This window comes from Neopelma chrysocephalum, unplaced genomic scaffold (genome assembly GCF_003984885.1).
Source record: "Neopelma chrysocephalum unplaced genomic scaffold, ASM398488v2 Primary Assembly neopelma1_59, whole genome shotgun sequence".
NCBI classification, from domain to species: Eukaryota; Metazoa; Chordata; class Aves; order Passeriformes; family Pipridae; genus Neopelma; species Neopelma chrysocephalum.
Genome location: NW_020897714.1, coordinates 653,335 through 677,205, shown reverse-complemented (window position 1 = coordinate 677,205; position 23,871 = coordinate 653,335). Strand labels below are relative to the sequence as shown.

The following is a 23,871-nucleotide window of genomic DNA, read 5'->3' as shown; positions in this document are numbered from 1 at the left end:
TTTGTCAGAGCCTTTATTTTATAATGAAGTATTAGCTTTTGGCACAGATTTTGCTCACTGCTTTCTAAGCCCAAGAGGGTAAGCTTGAATAGATACGTCAAAAAGAACTGCTGACAAGAGCAACTTGCAAACTGTGGACCATTGTCTGCTGTTAACTGCTCTGAAATCCGCTGGCATGCAAGCTAGTATTTTCAGAGAAGACCCTGAAATATAGAGATAGGAACAGATGGCTTCTATAGCAAACGTAGGGGCCTGGACTCTGCCCAGCTGAGACACAGTGCCATCCCGATGGCTCCACAGCCAATGCACCAGACTGCTGCAGAAATTCTTACAGCACTAACAGACACTCAGAGTGCTGTTTCCTTTGCATGAAGCTTAGGGTGGGATCTGCTTCTTTGAGCTACTGTACTTTCTGCAAAGCACAATAGAGAGCTCAGTGAGAGTATCACTCAGCAGTAAGGCAAAGTTGAATTCCAGAAGCTGGAATTCAGAGCTCAAATTGTTGCAGATATACTTCACATATCACAACTTATGGATTTATTAAGGCAGAAGAGATCACCATGACCATATACAGAAAAGGCCACACAACTCTTCTTACTGCTGGATTAAAACACAATTTTAAGGAAATTATGTCAATACAGAAACTCTGTATTCAAACACATATAAGTAAACCAGCGCACAAGCAAGCAATTTCTGTGCACTGCAAGTGCTAGCATGGTAGAAGGAGTGCAAATTCTTTAGCTTGGTGGGTAACAAAACAGTTAAAAACACTGCCTACAGAGCAGTTCTGAGATTCCCTCCCCTCTCTCAGCACTGTTTCTGCAGTCATAGACTAAGGCATGGGACAGCCCATGGGACAGTGAGCAGGCAGGTCCCCCCAAGGAAGTAAAACTTTTAGTACTTAAATGACACTGAATATAAACAGAGAGACAAACAGAGAGATGGCAGATGGCGGGGCAGTTTTGGCTTGAGATTTAGGGACTGCAAACCAATATTCTTGCTTTAAATGTTCAAGTTCCTATGGACCCACTTTGTCACGGATTTGACCATAGCATGAGTTCAATATTTAGATACCAGCAAGCAGCTGCTGCTTAACTTTACTGATGCCCAAATGCTTTTTGGTGGGCATGTTTAGAGCTGCCTAATGCTCTTAGGAGCAGTCTAAGGGATAGCAACTGTCTTTAAGGTCATTTTGACTTAGCAATTTCCTCAAAGTTTTCACACTCAGGAAGGCAATACATAACAGACAGTAAAAATAAGTGCATGAATGCAATAGCACTGGTTTGGATTCACATGTAGACTTATTTTGAAATCCCCATGCTCTCTGATTTGAAGTAGATACTTCAAGCTGGATTTTCTCTCTTCTAGGAGGAAGCCTCCTCACTAAACTGTTGTGTATAGAGGATGCATTTTCTTCTGTTGAAGACACTCCACTTTTATACAAAAAAATCAAATATTCTGTCAAAGACAGAAAGGGAGTAGAGGGAATAAAGCAAAAAACTGATGCTGTCCTGCAGGTGACCAGCATGTGGTTTTTGAGCTGCATAGTTAGTAAGCAAATTAAGTGTGTCCTCTCCTTTTACTGCTGGAATAGCACTGCTTGACTAGCAAAAAGGCTGCTCATGGGGATTACTGGATAATCCACATCCCCAGCTGTTGGAGGAAGTGAAGTAGCTGAGGCAGACAGACTGAAGTTGCTGGGGCTGTGCTGGGATTCAGCTGGTTCAGGTCAGAGAGAGTTACCATCCTTGCATGTTTAGAAACCACTCCTACAGATCCCCTTCCTCTTCTGGAGGAAGTGTCTCACCAGGCTTGACCAAGTTTTGGTCCTTAAGCAACAGGTTCAGGTAACTGGAGGGGACCAGGACACTGTGCAGGAGGATTCCCACAGGACAGGACAGGACAGGACAGAACACTCCTCTTTAAGTTAGAACAGCTTATTTTAAATATAGATTCAAGTATCTTCTTCCTGTTAGATTAAAGGGGAATCAAAACCATTTCTCTATCTCCTAGCTTATCTCCCACTAGGAGAACTGTTTGATATAATGGAGTGATAATGAGTCTCTCTGGTTACTTTGGTAGAAAGGGCTTATCTAACACAGGATTTTTAAATGCAGGAGAGCTTACACTGAGAACTTCCAGAAACAGGAATTAGGCTGACTGACATTTAGATATCCTAAAAATTACCTGCCTTGGGTTCTGCCTCTCAGCTTCTCTTACAGATGGACTTGAATAAACCTCAGCTTCAGGTGTCCATATTTGCCATGGATTTTAGAGCAACCCTGAAGTTAACTCAGCAAAGAGGTTTCTGCAAGGCAGCAGGTCGCTCAGCACCAAAGCTTGTGCGGCTGAAGCCTTGAAATTGAGACTCAGCTAAATTACGTCAGGCCAGATTTCTTAAACGCGTTTTGGCATCTGAGTAGAGCAAGTGCCTTTTTGACCTAAGCAGGTCAAAACACTTTGAAAAAAATCTGTTCCCCATGTGATTAAAAGGAGACTGAAAATCTCCAGCAAAATCTCAGTACTGGTCAGAAGAATTTTGCAGGAAACACCATTTAAAGTCTGCAAAGCACAGGCCTAAAGAGAAAATGGTGCTTGAAGCAATTGCAGGTGCTATGCTAACACTGACAGAGATGCATTTTGTCTTCGAGAGCTTCAAACCTACAAGATATAAACAGTTCTGACGGGAAGGAAATAAAATATTAAGAAAAAGAAAGCAGTGGTGCTATTAGAAACATATACAACTGAGCTGGACTAACCCCAACTTTGAGAAGCTGCTCTTAAAACCTCTTGTGGAGGCTGTAAACTGGAGTGGTAAACTGCTCTGCACTCACAGCCAAAATCCAGACTGAAGCATAAGGCAAGCAGAGGCTCTAATAATAGTCTCTAACCACTAATATGTATAGTCCATAATTAGACGAAAGAGCAAAAGATGACAAATGCCAACCTTTAAAAATTCTTAGACTTGTCTAGTTCACTGAAATGCTGAGGGTGACTGCGTTAGCTCTGCTTTCTTGTGGCACTGAAGACGGAAAAGCCCAAAAGGATACTGGAGCCCATACAGGTAAACCTGAGGGAGTCTGCCTTCCCCCTGAGCCCTTGAGGTACTCAAAACAGCACCAGTTTCTGTGCATACTTTACGCTGAATGACAGAGGAAAGACTACAGCAAAGGTCTCCCAGAATGGAGTAGGGAAACACTAGTAGAGGCTTTGAAATTGAGGTCAAACCCACACCGTTTAGGTTCTGCCCCCCCCCCCCCCCCAATTTAGAACATGAAAAGAAAAATAAAATAAGGCCTGTTCAATTTCGATTCTGCTTTTCTTCTCCCCCTAAAATCGACCACTTGTTACAGATGGGAAGCAACTGCCAAAAGTTATTCAACTTCAATCCTTTATCACTTAAAAAAATCATTGCGGCTCTGCCCATGGAGCCACTGGCAACAGCAGTTTGGGAGCAGCTATCTATATGCAATTATAAATAATAAAATAAAGCGTCTTCCCTTTTGAATCCCAGCTGAGAGATTTTGTCAAGTGATCAAACTTGTCTGAACCTTGGAGCAGCAGCTTTGAAGTAATAAGAAAGAGATTGAAAACTTGCAGCCAAGAGCCGCACACACCTCATTAGGGTCCAGACATGCGGGAAGGCCGAGCAGCAGCCGCCGGGTCCAGTCCCAAGTACCCACTGGAAAGGGGCTGTGGGAAGGGGAGATAAAAGCGCCTTTCACACTGGAAACGCAACGGTGACATTTTTATGAATGTCAGCCCTGAGGCTGAGCGGCCCATGCCATGCTGCCGCCCACCAGGGCAGCCCTCAGCAGGGCAGGGCACGGGGCTCTGCTGCCACTACCATCATTGCTCTTCCTCTCCCCTGGCTTTTCCTTTCTTTTTTTGTTTCTGAAAGAGAGATTTGAATGTACAGGGCTCTACCTTGCCAGGGCCATTCTCAGAAAAGCCCTCCAAAATGAGAAACATATTTCTGAAAGACAGCAAGCCAAGCTCTACTGAGCCGATTCAGTACAGTTCACATGAGACTTTCTGGTGTAATTCAGAAAACAATTTTTTTTCTTAAAAAAAGTACAAACCAAAACAAAAACAATAAAGCTTAACAGACTTGTTAAATGCTTTTAAAAATATCTGAAGAGTTTAATCATGGATCTTGCCACACAGACACTGCCAAGGCTGTGTGCTTCCAGCAACGCAGAGTATTTAACTTTGAGAGCTGAAGTTCTGGGTTTAATTTTCAGTTTCAGACTAAACAGCAGGTCTGCAGCAAAAGGCAGGCGACAGCTCCTGAGCACAATGGGCAATGGAAATGCTTCTCTTGCAAACTTTACTGATTGTGTAACCATGGAGAACCTCTTTGTGCAGACGAAAGCGCAAAATCAGAGAGGTTTGTGTTGGTTTTAATAAACTCCCCCCACCCCTTCTCTTTTTTTACTGCAAAGAATTCAGCTGTTATTTTATTATGTAATGCTGCAGGCTAAAAATATATCCCTAATTTAAGCCACCTTGCCAATAAATCTACAAATACCAGGTAATCAAAAAAGGGTAGCTATGGTTTAATGACATACTCTTCTTGTCATCTTAATATCTTCAACTGCAAAAGCATTTAGAGTGATGCATTTAAAGGTTTTTTTCAACTTCTTGAATACCTCCACACAATCTGGTGGAAAGGGTGAGAAAGTTTGGTCCCTCCTCAGCATAGAACAACAACCCAACTTTTCGAGCTTGATCTACACAGTCTCCTGCTACCACAAGACAAAGCTTTTTCTTTCTCTAGGCAAGACAGCCTGATTCAAAGTGAGTGAGGCTGTCCAACTTGATAGTGATTATTTCATTTTGATTATAGAACCTTTTATGGGAATTTTTTTTCCAATTGATCACGTCTATATTCTATAATCAAATCAGAGAAGGTATCCTGGTGAAAATGTGCATTCAAAACGTGTTTTCTTTTAGGATCAAGACAGATTTACTGCAATTTATACCTCAATGCTAATCTATTCTCCTCTTTCTAAACATAAAAAATACTAATATAAATTACAGTTAATGCCTCACTATATGACAGAGCTCTCAGGAGACTATTAAAGCAATGTGTGAGTCCCCTAACTTACTTTAACCGTGTCTTTGCTGTTCTGATTTCAGTTTCCAGAATTTGCCTCAAAATAAGCATGAGAATCAGGGAAGGGGAAGGGGTAGAAGCCATTCACTGCCCTGAATCTGATATCTCCCCAGTCCTAGAGCTCACATGTTCCTCCTTCCTTCCTTCCAGATTCAAGTCTGGTTTCAATGGAGCTCTCATTTTTCTTCCCACTAATCCTGCCGTGAGATCAACCATTGGTAACTCTGTGAGAAATTAAATACCAGGATGTGGGAAATCTGAGATCTGAATTCAGGCAGAATGTGGGTGATTCTTTTTTCTATTTTTCTCTTTCTCTTTTCCCATGGTTGTTGTGTGTCAAATAACTCTTCAAACCTGAGATCAGAGATCAGCCCTGAACAATGTGACTACACTGACAAAACAGAGGCAAAGTAAGATGTACACTGGCAATATTATATCCTTTTCTAATATATGCAGCAGTCATTTCTAAAGTGAGATTTCAGCCAACATTTTCTGAAAACATTCTAGCACTTCCAGAAATGCCTTACAGTGAGATCAGTAGCAGAACTTCATCATGGTGATGCTCACCATCTGCTGGAGCAGACTTCATAAAGAATTTAACATTTCTTGCATTGGGATCCCAATGAAAAAGGATCCATGAGATATGGATCAATGCTATGACGATGCGAGTGCTACAATGCCCAACAGTCAGGCAGTGGTTTTGAATAGCTTTTCTCCTTCCTCAGTCAGGGAAAAGCACATTTAGTTATTTAGGTCCTGTAATGATGGACTCAAAATGCTTAGAAACTGCCTAAAGTTCTAGATCCTTCATGCACTGCTCATGACTGAAAACCACCTATGTATTCCTGTAGCCTTCAATGTGAAGTACCTAGGAGAATAATTCTCACTGCATGGTCTCCTATGAGGCTATGACACTCCTATACTTCTTATTCTGTCTACAAAGACAGTAGCCCCATGACTACAATATCCAATGAGCAATCTATGACCTGAACGGCCCCCCAAAGAGCAGCCAGCCTATCACAGCCTGTGCTTGCCATCTGTGTTGCTTCACTCCATCACAGCACTAAGGAACAGTACAGTGAGAGCACCAACAGAAGTGACATGGGATAGAAGCTCCACCAGGAAAAAGATTTTAAAGTGTCTGTCATGATTTTGTTTAACACTGACTATAAATCCTTCACCTGAATGGTCCTCTCTAGACTGCAATGGAGGAGGCATGCTCATAGCTTCAGCCTATCCACCCTAGCCTTAATGTTTGGCACATGTGTCACAAGCTGACAGGCTGACCGAGGAGGCCAGATGTCACCCTGGGGTAACATGGCAACACTGACTTCAAGGAACTAAATTAATCAAATTCCACAAATGCCCTACAGAGAACTGACAGAGTAGCTGTGAAATGCTTCTTATTTTTCTATTCCAGGACTGTTATTCTGGACAACAAGCAGACCTTATAAAATTCCCCAGATGCCAGGGAAACCCCAAAATAAAATAAGATATTGGCTTGTTATTACTTCCTTCCCAAACATGTTTAAATATGTATATCAGTTAATAAGGGCTGAGTATACTATTCTTTTCCCTAGTCAAACTTTCACAGTGCTGGTATGCAAATACTGTAACTGTCTTAGCAAATTATTTAACAAACAAAAACGTATTTTCATTGGTCTTAACTTTGATTTTCTTTGTGTTTATCTTATTACATATGCACCGCAGCATACCTCATTTTTAACATACAACTTGCAACAGAATTTATATGGCCCTGAAATGGAGTGGTAAAGATGGAGCAATTTTCAAGAGTGGTTACACAGGAGGTTTGTTTCCCTTGTTTTTCAGTGCTGCAAATGAGCAAGGATACAGCCCTTGAGTATCTGTTAATAATATTTAAGTCAGGAAATATGGCATCTTTCAGTGACTTCAGCTGGATGTGGAGGAGAAAAAACGATGCTGACTGTTAAAAATGCAGAGCCTTTATGAGAAGCTCAGGAACCAAGCTCTCAGCAAAGAGCACTTTCTTCCTGTGCAGCCTTCTCATACACCTCATCTTTACTAATTAGCATTTTGATTATTTTTGTTCCTATAAGTCTGCAGACTGATCATTCTTGTATTTTCAACTTTCTGTATATCACTCTGTAAATACCTTAAAAGAATCCAGATTTTCAGAGGATAGCCAAGTGCTGCTGAGAATCTTGTATTTCCGTGAAGCAAGATACCCAAGTGTTAGCAGCACTGACTCTTGCTACTCTTGAAATCTCTGCCAAAATATGTAGTATGTGTACGCAAAAGTAGCACTGTTTAATTTACACTTGACTGACATTTTTTTAAACACTGCTCAGCCATGTTCCTTAATGGTGTTTCCCAAGTACACACCACAACCCCTTCTCTTCTGGCTGTTATTAGTGAGACTTCAGTTCATGTCAAATCACAGCCAAGTTCTGAACTGAACAGAGTACTTGCATAAACACCTTGCATGGCCACAGCCATGGGATCAAACACAAAGCCACCCTGTCCATACACATCACCTGCCCATCTTGGGCTCCTTCCACAAGCAAGGAGGGGGGAAGGAAGAGGTGGGGAGAGGGTAAAGAGGAGCCTTGCTGGCTTAGGGAAGTGTTTTAGCTTACCCTTTCCTCCTCTAGCCTTCTACCACCAAATTTTTATAAAGGTGACTTTTATAAAATTGACTTTTTGGTAATGATCCTATGGCTACAGTGTTCATTGCGTGACACTATATTTGGTGGCAAAGTCTTTGTCGTCCCAGAACAGAGAGGTCACCGTGTACCTACCCACTATCAATAAACTATTAAAATCCAAAAAAATTTGCCTTATAGAGCAGTAACCTACCTCTTCAGATCACTGCATTATTTCCAATTTTTGACTCTTTAAAAGTGACTGAATATTTGAATATATTCCTGTTCTGAAGGGTATTATTTCCCTTTTCTTCCTTTTCTTCTGGTTTTATAATATCTCAATTTTTAAAATTTATTTACAGCCAAATTTCTGGATGCAGCCATCTCTAAAATGTTACTCTATCATAGCTATGTAATAAATGACAATCATAAATACTTACAGCCTTGGGTACATGAGTCTTACAATGATTTGTGTATTTATGCGTAGCCTCATTGAATTACATTATTCAGACTCTATTCAGAAGTTATGTCATATAAATAAGAAAATATTTGCTGTCAGAAATATGTGACCTCCCTTTCTAGGCCTCATTCTTTAGCCCAGGTTAGTGCTCCATCTGTTCATAGAACTCGTAATTGCATCTTCTATATTTTCCCCCAGATTCTTTTTTGTTTTATTCCAAAAACCTGCTCCTTTTTTTAAAAGACATCAGAGAAATTATTCAGTCTCTCCCTGTCATAATAAACTGATTATAAAAAAAGAAGATTGAATATGTCTTCCTTTTGAAGTCACATCATGCAGTTGCCACCATTTTGCCTTGAAAAGAGAAAGAAGGCAAGGATGTAAAGCCCAGTACCCTCCATGAGATTCCATTTACTGCATCCATGAAGAAAGCAAGAGGTTTTTCTGATTTCCCATGCTCCACAACATACACTTGCTCAGCCTCTGTTCACATGGTACCAAGAACCTCCAGTACATATAAGATGGCCCCTAGTGCTGCCTTGGGGAAAACATTCAATATTTACTTTAAAAAAAAAAAAAAAGCATTAATAAAAAAATGGTAACTTTCAGATGATGTTCTGGAATGGCCTATATAACACATATGCACTTATCTTATGCTAAAGTACAAAATTCCATGTACTATTGGAAAAAAAAGTTTTACCCCTCTGGGATCTGAATTTCAGGAGTTCCCCTGGGAACTTTCTGACTCTCTGTATCAGTAGATACAAAAAAAGTCCACAACACACAATACAGCTTGATGGATGCAGTGGGAAGGGCAATGAAACCCCAGGGCACTAGGTCAATTTCCAGGGCAGAGGTTTCGCAATATTTCTACAGTCTAGACTCAGCAGAGTAAAGCTGCAGTACTCCTGGCTTGGCAGGACACAGGGTGGCCTTGGACAGTGGCACTCACTCTCTTGGATGTGTATGTGCACCTTTCTTGGGTGCACCTTTCTTTACCATCCTGTCAGTGACACTGGAAGCTTCTTTTCAACCTATGGAAGTGCGTCTCTGGAGTATTTCTACCACATATCTGTCTGAGATTTCCGAGAAGGGAAAAGGCTAAATTCACGTGTGGTGGCTAGCATGTAACAGAACACCTGAAGCTTGTCCAAGTGCAGAATTATTGCATGGCGAAGAGAGGTGATGAAGTATTTGAACCCTAGGCCTACTCGCCAGGGTATCCCAGCACGCTGGATCTGCCACACAACCATCATGGGTACCAGGCTCAGCTCTGCTCACAAAGTCTATGACTTTTGGGCTGCATATGAATGTGTGAATCACAGATGTAGCTCCTAGGCTGCAGAGTCTGTCTGATGCTTTCAGCATTTACTGTGTCCTACATTGAGTAGACATATGTGATGGGTGCAATTTGAGGTGTATACATATTATGACTAATTAACATGCATAACTTTATTGATACCAAGATTGAGAAATGAGTAACAGGAAAAAATATAGCAAATCTGCATCTTCTTTCCTATACAAAATAACACTTCTAAATGTTTATTCTTTTTGGGATTTGATTTTTTTCTGATGTTGTTTTAAAAGCATCTACTATATTTTGCATTAGGTAGAAAAGTATACTTTATGTGTTGTTTTGGCGTACGCTTTTTTGTGCACGCTTTTCTATGTACACTTTATGTGTACTTTTCTAACTGATACAATCTTTTTTCTGATCTATACACTGTCCTGCTGACCTGGTACGCTGTCTTTCGGAATCAGATATGAAGGATCTGTGAGGATCTGAGATTTTAATAGATCTCTGAAAGAGATTATAAGATTTTTAAAGGGCTGTTCTACATGCACAGTATTTCTTCTCTCCAGAAATTATAAAAATAAAACATATCTTGTCTCCAGAAAACTTTGATAGCTTCAATTATGTTTTCATAAAAATATCTATTTCCTTTATATTACTTAAGAGTGCAACTCCCCCATATGGCTGAGTCTACAGCTGCTACAAATTGCCTAAAAATGAGGAAATGGAGAAATTTCTACTTGGACTGTTTATTTTCACACCTTGATAAGAATATTACTACATCATGATTGTAAAATCTGGCTCTATGTTCTTTGGGGACAGGGAAGATTTCAAAGAGTCTTGTTTTGAGATTTAGGCAAATATTTATGTGAAAGTGCTAAATCTACCAATGTCATGCAGTCTGTCTGGCTATTTTTTCTTCATTTACCCAAGTAAGTGTGAGAGTATGCATCAGTGATCACCACAAAGATGTGTGTAGACCACAGTATTCAAAGGTTTGTATTAATTATATGGGTGTGTAGATTTCTAGTGGATTTTACTGGTGCTATTTACTGTCTGTGTGGTGGTTAATTCTGAGAGCTCCGGGAATGTTTTAAAGATATTGCAAACCTTTATACAGGTATCTGTATGGCCCCAAACTGGACAGCAGATATCCATAAAGAGATTTAGAGCATGGTGGAGCCCTGCATGGTGCTTAAAATCTGGGAAATGGTTATAGGAACAGAGCTGTTTTTCATAAAATGAGAGTTTTATCTGGTCCTTCTGCTTCTGTATTTTAAAAAAAATTACACAAGCCCAAGAGACATAGATGCTAGCAGCAATAACAAGAGTAATGGTGATGTACACTAACGCTCATAGAAATCTTTGAGAATACACCTACAACTCAAAGCACATGAGAGCACTTGGGATGAATCCTGACCAAGAGTTTCTGCCACTTTTACCAAGGGAGGCTTACCATCACACAGCAGTTTTTGACTGTAACCTCTTACAGTCCCCAGCGATGAAGACAGGATACATTCCTAACTTAATCCAGACTGCCACATGGTAAAGGCATCTGGGAGGATATTTTGAAGGAAACAGATGGAAAAGGAAGAGATTCCTCTGAATGTAGTATAAGATTTACATTATCCTCCATGAACTTCCATGTAGTCCCCATGTTTACACAATTTATCACTATTTCCTCAGACAGGTCAGATTAGGAAGCCTGCATTAGCTCATGTTCTTGTTGTTAATTCTCAGTTTGAACCTCCCTACTTTAAAGGGAAATTCAGTAGTATAAAAAGAAATCAGAGAAAGGCAACAAGACTTGAGTGAAACCCAGCAGCATGAAGTTCCTGATCATCTCAGGAATTACACTGTTTTACCTCTCCTTCTTTCAGCCTCAGGATGACACTGTCATGGGCATTTGGTCACAATAATAATTTTTGTTCTCTGTCATGCACCTATACCAGCAAAGCTGCAATACTTTGCTACCATAAGCATGGGAGCAGGGTCTATTGAAACCAGGAAGGGTTAAAGACATGTCAATGATTTCACTGAACATCCTTCAGGCCAAGGATTAAAAAAAAAAGAAATGTTCTTTGTGTAAAGACATGGCTTACAAATAATTTAAAAAGTGTTATTTCACTACTCAGTTGTGACAACTGGAGAGTTGCAAACAGCCTTCTCTCTCTTTTCATGTATTCTTCTGTGCCTCCTTGCTTTCTGCACAAACACTTCCATTATTAATGGGAATGTCAAAGGACTTTCTTTTCTCTCTCTCTCTTTCTGTCTCTGCCCACAGAGATGCTGCCAAGGCACTGCTGCAGGAGCGGTGGCATCCTCGTTGAAACACACTACAGCATCCCCACCAGAATCACTGCTTCAGCAGAAGGACAAGAAAATTCATACAGGGAACACTGGTGCTTTGGTTCAAGTGCCTACATCACTTTGCCACCAATTAAATCTGTCATTACTTTGTTCTCCTACCAGATGACAGAGTCCAGGTCCCCTCTTTGTCCTCCTACACCCCAGCCCAGCCTCAGTCTCTGGCATTTCTTACTGTCTTGCACTCAGGCTTGCACGATTATTGTTCAAACAAAACTTGCAGGAGTAAGTGCCCAGGGATCTTGTAGACCTGGTGGCACCACACAGGCCATCGGCAGCAATGGTTTCTGCCAGGCTAGGCTTCAGGCAGAGCCACCAACTCTAGATCCCTTCTTCCTGCTGACACCAGTGATATGTACTAGAAGAAAAGGCAACACAAACAGCCTCCCAGGAGTCTTTGCCTCCTGGATTTGGCCTCCTCTGCGCAGCAGGGTTTAAGCCTCTGAGTCTCTCAGGTGCCACAGAGGAGATAGCTGGCTTTGTGCACTGGCAGATTTACTATCATGTTGTAAGAGGAACAGCCTGATTGCAGCCATAACATTTGAAGGATATAAGCGAGACCAGGGAGGGGAAATATCTTTTATTAGAACAACTTGTGTTTTGAGTTGTGTGGTGTAGTCAGAAGGTTATACACAGTAAGTCCCTCAGAACTTACACTGTGTTTCTTGCATAAGCTGGCCCAATAAAAGACATTACCTGTCCTTGTAAAACTGACCTTACTTGAAAGTACTACTACATTCACTCTCTCTGTTATGTCCACCGTTCAGAGACACTAACCTGTGCATGGATTCGCACTGCTGAGACTGTCTTGATTTCTTTTGTAGAAACCTGATTCCCACACATGCTTTGGAGAATTACATCATTTTACCCCTTCAACTTATGGTTAGGATGTTTTCTGTTTCTTATGTAACAGATCCTAATTCAGATTACAGTGGATATTACAACAATATACACTGTACAATAATGTATTAAAACCATAAGGTGGAAAAGTGAAAGTATTATTCCCTTCTGAAAGCAGACCTCTTTCCAGAAAAGCTATGGACCCTTTATGCTCCTGACTCAGCAATCATCCATCTACATGGAGATACAGCAGCACAGCCCATGGACTCTGGAGACCCAGGGATGGACTTGCTCTCATGCCCATAGGCTTTTCTGCTGGTGCACATATAACAGAGTGCTAGAGTTCGGTTCTTGGGGTTTTTAACACAGGGCAGACTGGGACAAGAAAATGAAGATGATTGTAACTGCAGTGTTTGACTGGTTTCACCTTGTCACTTGCATCTGTCCAGAGTGTTAAAGAAGAATAATACCATCCAATTAAAAAAATTCAAATGTGTTAGTCTTTATGACAGATCCACTCTAGATACAAAGTTCAGTCTATTTTATTTTGTGGATTTAGGGAATCTTTAGACCCATGGGGAGACTGGTTTTATGCATATGCCCCTCCTTGCAGTAATGCAGTCCCCAGTTACCTATGTTCAGGATACACAGAGATATCTATCACATGCTGGACTCGCACCATGGAGGTGTGCACTTGTGTCTGCATTACCATTGCAAGGTGAGACATGCAGAAAGAGGACAATTCTAAACAAGCACCATCCACTGTTTCCCCTTCTTTTTCCCAAGGGCCATCACGTGAATTGCTCTGATGGTTGTGCCTAGCAAGCCAACAGCTTTCCCCTAGCTCATACGATTGATGTATTTCCCTTCTTTCTTTACAGTAAAGGAGACCAGCTGAAATACTAAGAAGCTATTTCACTTAGTCTAAAGAATTTAAATTAGCTTTTCTTACCTGACCAGGCTTCTTTTGAACCACTTGTTGAGGCTGAAAAGTAAAACAAAAGCACAGTGAGAAACAAAATTCCCTGAGAGCACTTAACTGTGATTTCACAAATGCTAGGAAAAATAGAAATAAAACACAAGCAAAGCCCACATTCAGAAGTGGGGAGATGTACATACCCAGCTCTCACACACAGCCTCTCCTACACCTATCTTGCTCTGAAGTAGTTCAGATTATGGTGGATCAGATTATGGTGGAAAAAGAGGAGTATGTTAAGTTTGTATCATTAAAACCAAAATGAAGTCTAATTTAGCGTGTTACATCTTTCAGTTCTTCTATGGTACTGCTAGATTTCCTTTGCTGCATTAACTTACCAGACCATGGGAGTGGCCTGATTTTATAACTGTATTTTGTTGTCTACACTGATGTTGTTCTCTCTTATGACACTCTCTCAGCCATGAGTGGAGTGTCCTGCTGTGGGGAAGCCCTCCCTCTTGATCATGAGCACAGCTGGGGCGCAGCTTGGACAGAGAGCTGAAGGACACATAGCTCCATTCCTGAGCCATGGCTTTCCACATGACCAAAGCCATCCCTGCCAAAACCAGGAGGCTGGGGTGGGCAGTGGTTCCAGCCCTTGGAAGCTCTGGTTTCAGACCTTCAGCTGCATGAAGGTGATGCTCATGTGCTGACCCTCATGAGCCTACTGATGTGATTTTGGGGATGCCCATCCTCAGGCAGGTTGGGTGTATCCACCTGCCTATGTAGGACCTGGTGCCCCAGTGGTTCCTCAGCAAGTCTTCCTCCTGGCTGCTCCCACCCAGGACAGGGAAACATGGTCCTCACATGAGTCAGAAGACCCACCAAGGTACCAGTGAGCTTCATCCCCATCTGGGGGAGGAGGAGTACCAATTAAGGAACAAATACAGACATGCTTAAAATCCACCACCACTACCCACATGATGTGATGATGCTTGTGGGTGCTAGGAGCAGCATGGAACAATAAAACCACAGACGAAGGATGAAATCCTGACACAGAAAGAACAAAAGAGCTTTTCTTACTTCAGAGGGGCAAATCTCCTGCCTACCCCCCTTTCCTGCACTGTTTTCAAAGTCTATGAATCGCACTCAACGATTTTCTTCCTTCCCTTCCTTCCTGCTTTATCCCAATCCCAGCCATGATTTCAGTGCCTTGCTTGGGCAGAAGCCAATATGCTGTCCCTCTGCATGGCCAAAAACCTAATTTTCATGACAGTGTAGTAGGAAATAACTGGAATATTTCCGAATAAGCAGTTTAATGTAACTGGCCTTTCAGAGCAATATTTCAGTGGGAAGGATCAATGAAAATGTAAATTAAATGTAACTGATTCAATTCAGACTGCCCATCACAAGTGTCCCATTTTAACAAGAGATGCTTTGTTTATTTTCTAACTCAGCAGAATCCTAGTGCTGTTATATTTTTGTATCTGTGCCTCAGACTCCAAATTCTGCTCTCAAATAAATATGAGAAAAAAAATTACGTGACGGCTGGGTCTGTCTTTAAACTTCAGGGTGGACCCTTTTTTTTTACATTAAACTCCCTTGTAATGGAGCAAGTATTATCAAGGGACACGCTTTATTGATGGCTTCTCCAGGTGGACTGCAAGCCCTGAACTTGATGGGTATTTGCTGCCCTTGGGCTAAGGAATTATTTGTTTCAAAGGATCTCTCATAATTAAGGAACTTACTGAGCTCTTCTGTAATCTGCCACTAGTGCTTTTCCACCTTATTTTCTTTTTTTTGCCTGCTGATTACACCTGTACATGTGTTTACTCCCAAATCACATGAAATCCGCAGACATTTTTAGAGGCTGACTGTTTTCTCCTACTCAGAAATCCCCATATATTTTTGGCCATGCACTCTACATTCATGTGACTCTCACACACTGTGGCTCAATGAAATCTTCTGAAAGAGCTGCCAACTCACCAAATTTTCCATGAATTAGGTCCTGTCCTGACACTTCAATGAGAGGAAAGACAATGTCTGAAACAAGGCCAGCTCTGGCTTTCTGCCTAGTATGTGTCACAGTAATTCTACCAGCTGCCCTTCTATATAGCAGTTCATACTTTTCAGACCACCAAAAAGCCCCTTGAATACTTTCAGTGATAGCTGGGGCTTGAGCTGCCAGCATGTTTTTCCAGCCTCTGGCACCCAGTGGCTCTGGACTGGACCTAGAAAGGTTTTTGTGTGTGTTTGTTTTGTTTTGTTATTTTTGTGAATGGCTTAAACAGGGGACTCTGACTCCAGCACAGTCCTATCCAGCCATTCATAAAAAGCAGAGGGAAAATATTGTACTTTGCCCAGTTGGAAACTGTCTCATACTGATCAAGGCTTGCAAGAATCTTAGTCATTCAAGACTTTGCTATCATACTGCTCCTTGGCAGTGCTTGCTTACTGCCAACTAGGTTTCCACTGGATTTGGGATCTGGAGTTCAGTATGTGATATACTTTCTCCCTTAAATGGAAGAAGCTCAGCTATGCAAACTCAGAAGCAGGGCTTAGTCTCTGCTGGTATTAGTGGCACACACCACTGACACGATAGGAGCCACGCCCACTCATGTCATACTGAGGGCTATGGCTTGTGGCAGCTGAATCACTGCAAGGGCCAGTTTTCAGGGGCATTGCTTTTCCTGCTTCAGCCTGGCTGTGTGGGAGAGCTAGCTGGACAAATAAATCCAGAAAGGTCCAGTCCTGTGAGGACTGCATGCTTACTTAGGTCACCATGCCCAGAAGAACTGAGGTGTAGAGGAGTAACAAGAAATTTCAAAAGCACCTCTCTCATTTCTTTAACTGTTGTGGATGTGATGCCTTTGGAACCTTTTTGACACACTATGGATACTAATGCCTCAACTCACTAAACTTTGTGTTCACTGAGTTATCTTTTTGGAGCTTCAAAAGAAACACCTCTGATTTACAAGCGTGTTGCAACTGCATATTCAAGTAACTGGAAAGAAAGAGAATCTGCCTTGGTTATTGAGAAGACTGGAACCATAAAATACCCACGGACAAGAGACTTTAAAGAGGTGCTCTGGAGCAAAATAAAGTTGTACACAAGACACGAGAGCTCTGAACTATTCTGTATTCTCCCTGCCAGGAGCCTGCAGAGTAACATGGCAGAATTTCTACTCTGTCAGAGGCTCTCTCACTAATGTCAGTGATCTTAAGTAAGGATAGGTTCATGCAACACAGCACTTTCACATTTCATTTTTATCCTAGGTTTGAAAAACAGCCGTTGTACATTGCATGTATATCAGCTGAAGTTCCATACACTTGAAAGCAAACTTCAGGGTATTTTACGAAGTCAACATTAAGTATCTTTCTTAAATCTACATGAGACATAAAGAAAAGTGACAGTGTTGGAAAAATCCTATGACCAGGTCTTCAAATATCCATCATGCAAGAACAAATCCAAAATACAGAAATATTTCTTTTGCCAGGTTTTAAATATTAAGTATGTGAGCTAAGGCAAAAGGTATCAATTTAGAACTTCAGGCTAATATTCCTAACTTTGAACAGAAAAAACCCACAAAACTCCTGAAAAGGAATGTATACGAAGTTTTTGATTGTTTTATCTTTGCTGTAAGTTTTGGATTTTCAAAGTCCAACTGTCTATCTTCTAGAAGACACTTCTTCCACTCCTCCTTTGTCACCACATCCCTCATTTTTTTTTTATTTTCAAATTCTGTTACTTTACTCTTTGTCACTATCTTAGATGCATCCTTACAGCCTATACTGTCACTGGTCAAACAATTTCTTTGCCTTCTATACGAGAAAATGTATATCATGTGATATATTAATATTCATCTTGTACCAGTGGCCAAAAGTTGTATCAAATTCAATTTGTCACACTTCTCATTCACTGGAGTCCTCTTATCCTGTGACTTTTCATAATATTAGAAAGCTAAGGAAGGAAAAGGGTAGGATATGGGTAAGTCTATTTCAACTACTATGAGCAATGCTGGAACATATTTTCAATGATCAGAGATAAAAGCACTGGTTTGAATGCAAATCATCCTCTGACTGCTGTGCCTGAAGCTCCAAGGGCAAGATGCACACTCGCAGTGATCCTAGATTTTGTATTTCTGTCTTCCTCTTCAAACTAAGTATTATGAAAATGTCTGACTGATGCTTCTTGGCAACAGTGACTCTCTGTTTTTTTCCAGCAGCCTGACACAGACATGACATTTCCATGGAGGTAGCTCTGCTGGTGAGACTAAATGACCATGGTGTAAACTACTATTCAGTTAAGATGACATTTATAGTGTTGACAGCTCAGAGATCATTAAAATAATTTCATAGGTCACTCAAACACTTGTAGTTCTAAATTAAAAGATGAGTAAAACCATATTTAGTCTTTTTGTCTACACATCTTCGAAAAATCAGCAAGTTCATATTATATCCGTTGAAACCAATGCAATCCAAAATAAATCATGTCTTACAAGCAGTTCCATATGAGAGCAGAGTAACTACCATTTTGCCCTACAGCTTTAATTGGTTTGAGTCCAGCCTTTTTCTCCCTCTTCCATCAGAGTGATACAGCCCTGGGACCAAGGGCCCACACAGCCCACCAGAGAACCCTCGCCTTCAAGCAAATCCACTTGCAGCTTCTTGATCATCAGCAGGAATCCACCCCAGATTGCATGGGATGATGAGCCTGCCATTTGCTCCTCAGGTCAAGGTATGCTCATGGCTTGCTTTAGAAATTATTTCCCTTTTGAGGCAGTAGCAGAAATGCTTCTTTATCGCATCAATAGTGATGGGGGAAGTCCATTCTGGCAAAGCAGGACTAGCTTGTGTTTTGGAAGCACGGGTCATGAATTCTCCTGCCTCCGTCACATGTTTGCAGTCAACTGGTAACTGTGATGTCTGTGTATGCACACTGCTGTGGGTCATTAGAATCTAACAGCAAAACCATCTGGCCCTTAGAGTTCAAAGGATATTTCACAGTTCTCCGTGCAGTCCCATAAATGAGGCTAATAGTAATCTGTGGAGAATTCTGGCAAAATCTATGGAACTATTCTTTATTTCCTATCCCACTTGGCAATCCTCTGAGTTTGGAATACCAAATACAATGTCAGGTCATTAAAAAAATATTTATTAGCTTTTAAACTGACCTTCCTTGACAGATGTTGGAAAACCCTGCAGCATGTCAGGAGCTGCACCAATTAGTTGATAGTAAAGAGTATTTCTATTCCATTTGTTGAGGAGAGCAGAAAGCATGAGAGTCTTCCAAGTATGCAAAGTGAGTTTTAATAGTCATTTGACTCGTAACAAAATTTTATATTTTAATTGGCAAATTCAAAACACACTACTTCAAATAACTCTTTTGGTAGTCTGAAAATTCAGGCAAAGGCACATATATCCAGTTAGGTATGTATATATTCGATGGAAGTCAAGCAGCTGATTTCATCAGGGTTAGGATTTCATACATTTCGTTTGCAGAAACCTACCTTCACTACAAATCATTTGTGAATTGCTACATTTGCAATGGTTTTATGTTCTGAGAGGAATAAAACAGTGAAAGGAATTTATTAAAGAATCAAATTCTGTTTTCTTTTATGCTCATATAATCCATTACTTTTCAGTTGCTTTGACCCAACCTTCCTCCCACCATTACAGATCTTCATAAGTACAAATTTAATGATTAGAATGGGAAGGGAAAACCCATCATTTTTATTCATCTGCTAGCTGAACTGTTAGTTCAAGCACAACAATATTCTGCTGAGCTTATCAAGGATATAATCAAAACTCAGAGCACAGTAGCTATCAGTTCAGTGCTCTTGATAGATTTTTATTAATTCTTATAATGTTTCAGCCAGTATTGGTTACATTTCTATAAAATATTTAGGGTAATGCAGCTTATGAAATAGCCATTTAATGAGCCTTGTATCTGTGGTTCAATACTACAAGCAAAGTTTAAATTGGTGTACTGAGCTAAAATCAATACATTTTGTCAGCAGGAGGATCTGCTGTTGCTGACTGCTTGTGTTCAGAGTCACCTCTGCACTATTGGGTTCCTCTGTTTCTTCATTATCATCCATCATGTATTTGATAAGGTTTCCTGATGCATTTGGCTTAAGTTTAGTTTGGCATCCTGTGCATTTTCTGCTAAAATATTAAGAAACATTTTCTGCCTTTCAGAATAATTCTAGTACATAGTTCAGCATTGAGGGTTTTTTAGATATACATGTAAGGAAACATGAGCTGGCTCTTTTGTCTGGCAAACGTCATATGTGTCTGTCTATTTATAACTCCTTACATATAGTCTGTCGACTACTGAGAAAGCCTAAGGGGAGTTTTCAGTTATTCTTAGCTATAGTGTAAAGAAAAAGCCCTACATTTTAGTAGACAGAAATAAATTACAAGTTATTCGCAAAGAAACTAAGCCCTCATTATTCAGGAATACAGTGATCAGAAACTACTTATCTTTATACCTTGCAGACCTCTCCAGACAAATGACTATTGTGCTATTTATCTCCAGACTATCTTCTCTGTTTGGATACAGCAACTCCTGTGTTCATCATGCATTTCTCTTGGCCCATGTGGAAATGATTTCTGGTCACAACTAAACACGCTAGATTCGAATTGATGACCTAGAGGTGGAAAGCACTGTATCACATTACCATCTGGTTCCAACTTTCGTTTTAGAGTCTTCTCTCCTTGATCAGGCACCTCCTGCCATATGGACTGAAAACCCAGGGCAGTTCCTGCTGCAGAGGCCATTCTCAACAGAAGCACTGATGGTGGCTGCATGGAGCTGGTCAGAGCTGATCAGTGGAATCATCTCTGGACCTGACTGCCAGGAGCTTTGGAATCCCCCTGACCTTTGCACTGGTCTCCAGTAAGGCAACAGAGTAAATGGCACACTGAAGTCCCAAACAAGGCAATCTGCTGCAAATTTGCTGCTGTTTGGAAAGTGAACTCTGAACTTCAGTGATTTTGCTCGAAATGTAACTATTGTCAGGTAACATTTATCTTTCTGATCTCCTATGTTCATTCTTCGCCTCATTTTAAGGTCACAAAAACCTTCACTCATTTGGTAACAGTGTCCTTCAGTAACTTAGAAATTTGAAAACATGCACATCCCATTTTCCACAATGAAGCCTTATATACAAGTAATCAGCTTCATTTCCAGGCCTATGAAAGCTTCTGCCAACAACTGGCCCAAGCTTAGAGGCAGGAATGGACAAAGAACTGAAGTGGCAGTGATGGAAAACAAGGGGTAAACTGCTCCTCTGGGCAACACTGGGATTACAGCAGTGTCGCAGCAGTATCAGGTGGCAACTCTAACCCTAACCTTCTCCATCTCCACCACAGTGCTGCTGCAATGGCCATGCCACAGCCCAGACCTGCACTTCTTCATAAGAGCCCCTGAAGGAGGATACTGGTGCAAATACAGTATGCACTTTCCCTTGGCCCTTAGGCACCTTCATCACCCTGGAAAGGCAGCCATTCGAGCTACCTTGAAGGTAGTGAGGTTCAAGCTGTGTCCTCCCTTGGGTAATTCCCAGAGTCAGCCTGTGGCATGTTTCTTCAGTTTAGCTGCATGCTATAAGAGATGCTGCCTCCAGAGATTTGCACTTCATGTTTTAATGAGGCACATCTCAACCAGAGGAGGACAGCATCAGAGTGGGCACTAAGTAAGGCAGGTGCAGGAGACTGTGATCTGCATAGAAAACCTTCAGACTTCACCAATAGGAGAAAACAATCCAGTCCAGGACCTCAGTCCGGCTTGCATCCATACCACCTTTCCTCCCACTGCATGGGGCCATGTCTTCCAGATTGCCTAGAAGAAAGAGCCCTGGGTTGTGCTACTTCCTTAACAACACCTGTTACGTGGCAGAGGACAAGATGGTGAAGGAAAGAATGCTCCCAGCTGCGTGGCACAGAAAACTGTAGGGCAGTGCTTGACACTGTCTGTGTTCAGGCACTATTCAGCTCACTGAGCAGAGACACAGCTCTAGACATTGTTAGGAAGAGCTATCTGTCCCCTCATCTGCACAAACTGGGGCAAGGATACAAGGGATATAGGCAGCCTTTTGGCACAGTCGTTTCTACCCCTTCAGGGATATAAATAAAGCACGTTGTACAGAGCTTATGTGGTCAGCCCCAAGGGCGGTCCTAAGCTCCTGCAGGAGCTTCCTCTTCCCATCCAACCCAATCCATTGCCTCCGTGACCTCTCATTGCCCTGTGACGGCTGGGCAGGGTTTTTCTCCAAAGAAAAGGCACACAGTGAAGGAAGGCCAATCGACTGTGCCTGGCCGATTTTCTGCAGCTGAGGATCTGGCCTGAGGCACTTCTCTTGAACTTCTTTGTCTGAGCAGATCCACTGGTAGCCACATGGCTGGCTGGGGATGTTTTTCTATGTCTGGGATATACAGATGTCTGATTTCTGTCTCTCTATTGAATAGATTTGATAATTATTACTGCCTCCAGGACACTGATGCTGCTAAGATTGTCTGTCAGAGTCCAGCCAGAGACTGCTGATATTCTGGCATAGTTTCACAAAGAAGTCAGTGTCCAAAACAGAAATACATTTTCTACGTACTTGAAATATACCAGGGGCTTGGTGGTGAGTTGTTGTAATTAATCCACTTCCTAGCTTGATATATTTTGGGATCATTCTGGTGTCTGGCATGTTAAATACTGAGCTCAGTTCATACTCATTCTGTTCTTGATAATCCTGGTGTAATTTTGAAGTTGTTCTATTTATGTCCCTGGACAGACTCTGAATTTAGCCCAGTCTAGGAGAGAAGAATGTGACCATAATTTTACAGGACAACTACCTGACTGTCTAGTTATAGTTACTTAATACCCTTTTGGAAGTTACATACCCTTTTTGGAAGCTAAAGATCCTACTTGTTGCTTAGATCTAACAATGTGAACATCAAAGGTTATGTGTGTAAGGTATGCATGCAAATCTCCTGCAGATTTTTCATAATAGTATTGAAACAGGATACCAGATCAAGAATGCAGTGCCTGGAGCACCCTACTACAGCCCCACTCCCTGGTACAGCTTAAAGTGGTTTCCTTGCTCACAGAGCTCCATCGGCCTCTTGGAAAGTAGCCTGCTTTCAAATGTTAGGGTTGCTAGGCAGGGCTTGTAAAGATTTTACCAAATGCAGGTTATTTCAGAGAATAGGACTGATGGATATTTCATCTCACTTCCTGAAAACTCTTCCATATTCTGTTGCTTCTGTTGCTGAAGTGACAAAACCTGATTTTTCATGCTGCAAAAAAACCCAGCTAAATCCTGTCCTTGGCTAAATTCTGCCCTTGGTTCAAACCAGTTCCAGAGTCTACTCTGGTAGAGGTAAATGCTTCCATCTCCCAATTAGTTACATTTTATTGTGCTTGGAACCTCTGTGGCTTGGGACATGTCAAAAATATACGAGTTGGTAGTTTCTGTGGCTAGGTGGTCATGGCAGAAGAGGTGAAAGCGGCTTGCTGGATGAAAGAAGGAGGAGGAGAGCTGGTCTCCAAATGGTGCTGTAGTTGGCACAGAGAGGTATACCTTTTCTGGGAATTAGGTACCCTGGGTAGACAGAAACTTGAGTCACAGCTGAACACAATGTGCCTTGGTGAGATCAGCACCAGACTGCTCAAAAGCAGCTGCATGATCATTTTAGCATTGGCAGCAATGTGGCCAAGGATACTCTGCTACTTTAGATATTAACAGGTAAGGGTGATGGTGCAGAGCAAGGTCTTCCTGCTGGTAGTGGCTCCCAGGCACCTAAACGCCCCACATTCTATGGCCATGACTGCCTAATCTCAAGCAAGGCTTTCTCTTGAGACGGGAGCCTTAAGGGTGTGCCTTTAGGCAAGCCCCACGGACACCACAGGTTGCTGTGAGCCCACTGCCCTCCCAGGCAAACCCTGTGGCCAACAAGGACGCCAGCAGCGAAGGAAGGACAGCATTTGGAGGAGGGGTGGGGAAACAACTTGCGTCAGTGTGTGTACACCTAGGTGCTTCTGGAAATCTTAGGCTAGTAGGGAACAATGCCAGGAAGTTTTGGTTGGGTTGCACAGTGGGAAAGATCCAAAGGGAGAAGATGGAGGAATGAAAGTGGCAAGGAGAGATGGCAGGCAAGAAGGGGACCAAATTTACACCACCTTCTCTGCTTATGCACAAATGGGAACAAGGTCTCTGCACTGCCCATTATGTGGAAGGAACTGAGAGGAAAAACAGA

General features: G+C 41.7%; 1 protein-coding gene across 2 annotated transcripts in view; it reads right to left on the bottom strand.

The window, feature by feature from the left end:
• The window catches only part of HMGA2 (high mobility group AT-hook 2), a 113,260-nt gene that overhangs the window by 8,793 nt on the left and 80,596 nt on the right, over positions 1–23,871 (bottom strand). For both annotated transcript variants that reach the window (XM_027680585.1, XM_027680583.1), the window contains one exon: positions 13,657–13,689. In XM_027680585.1, coding sequence (XP_027536386.1) covers positions 13,657–13,689 — 33 coding nt within the window. The remainder of the gene's footprint in view (positions 1–13,656; positions 13,690–23,871) is intronic.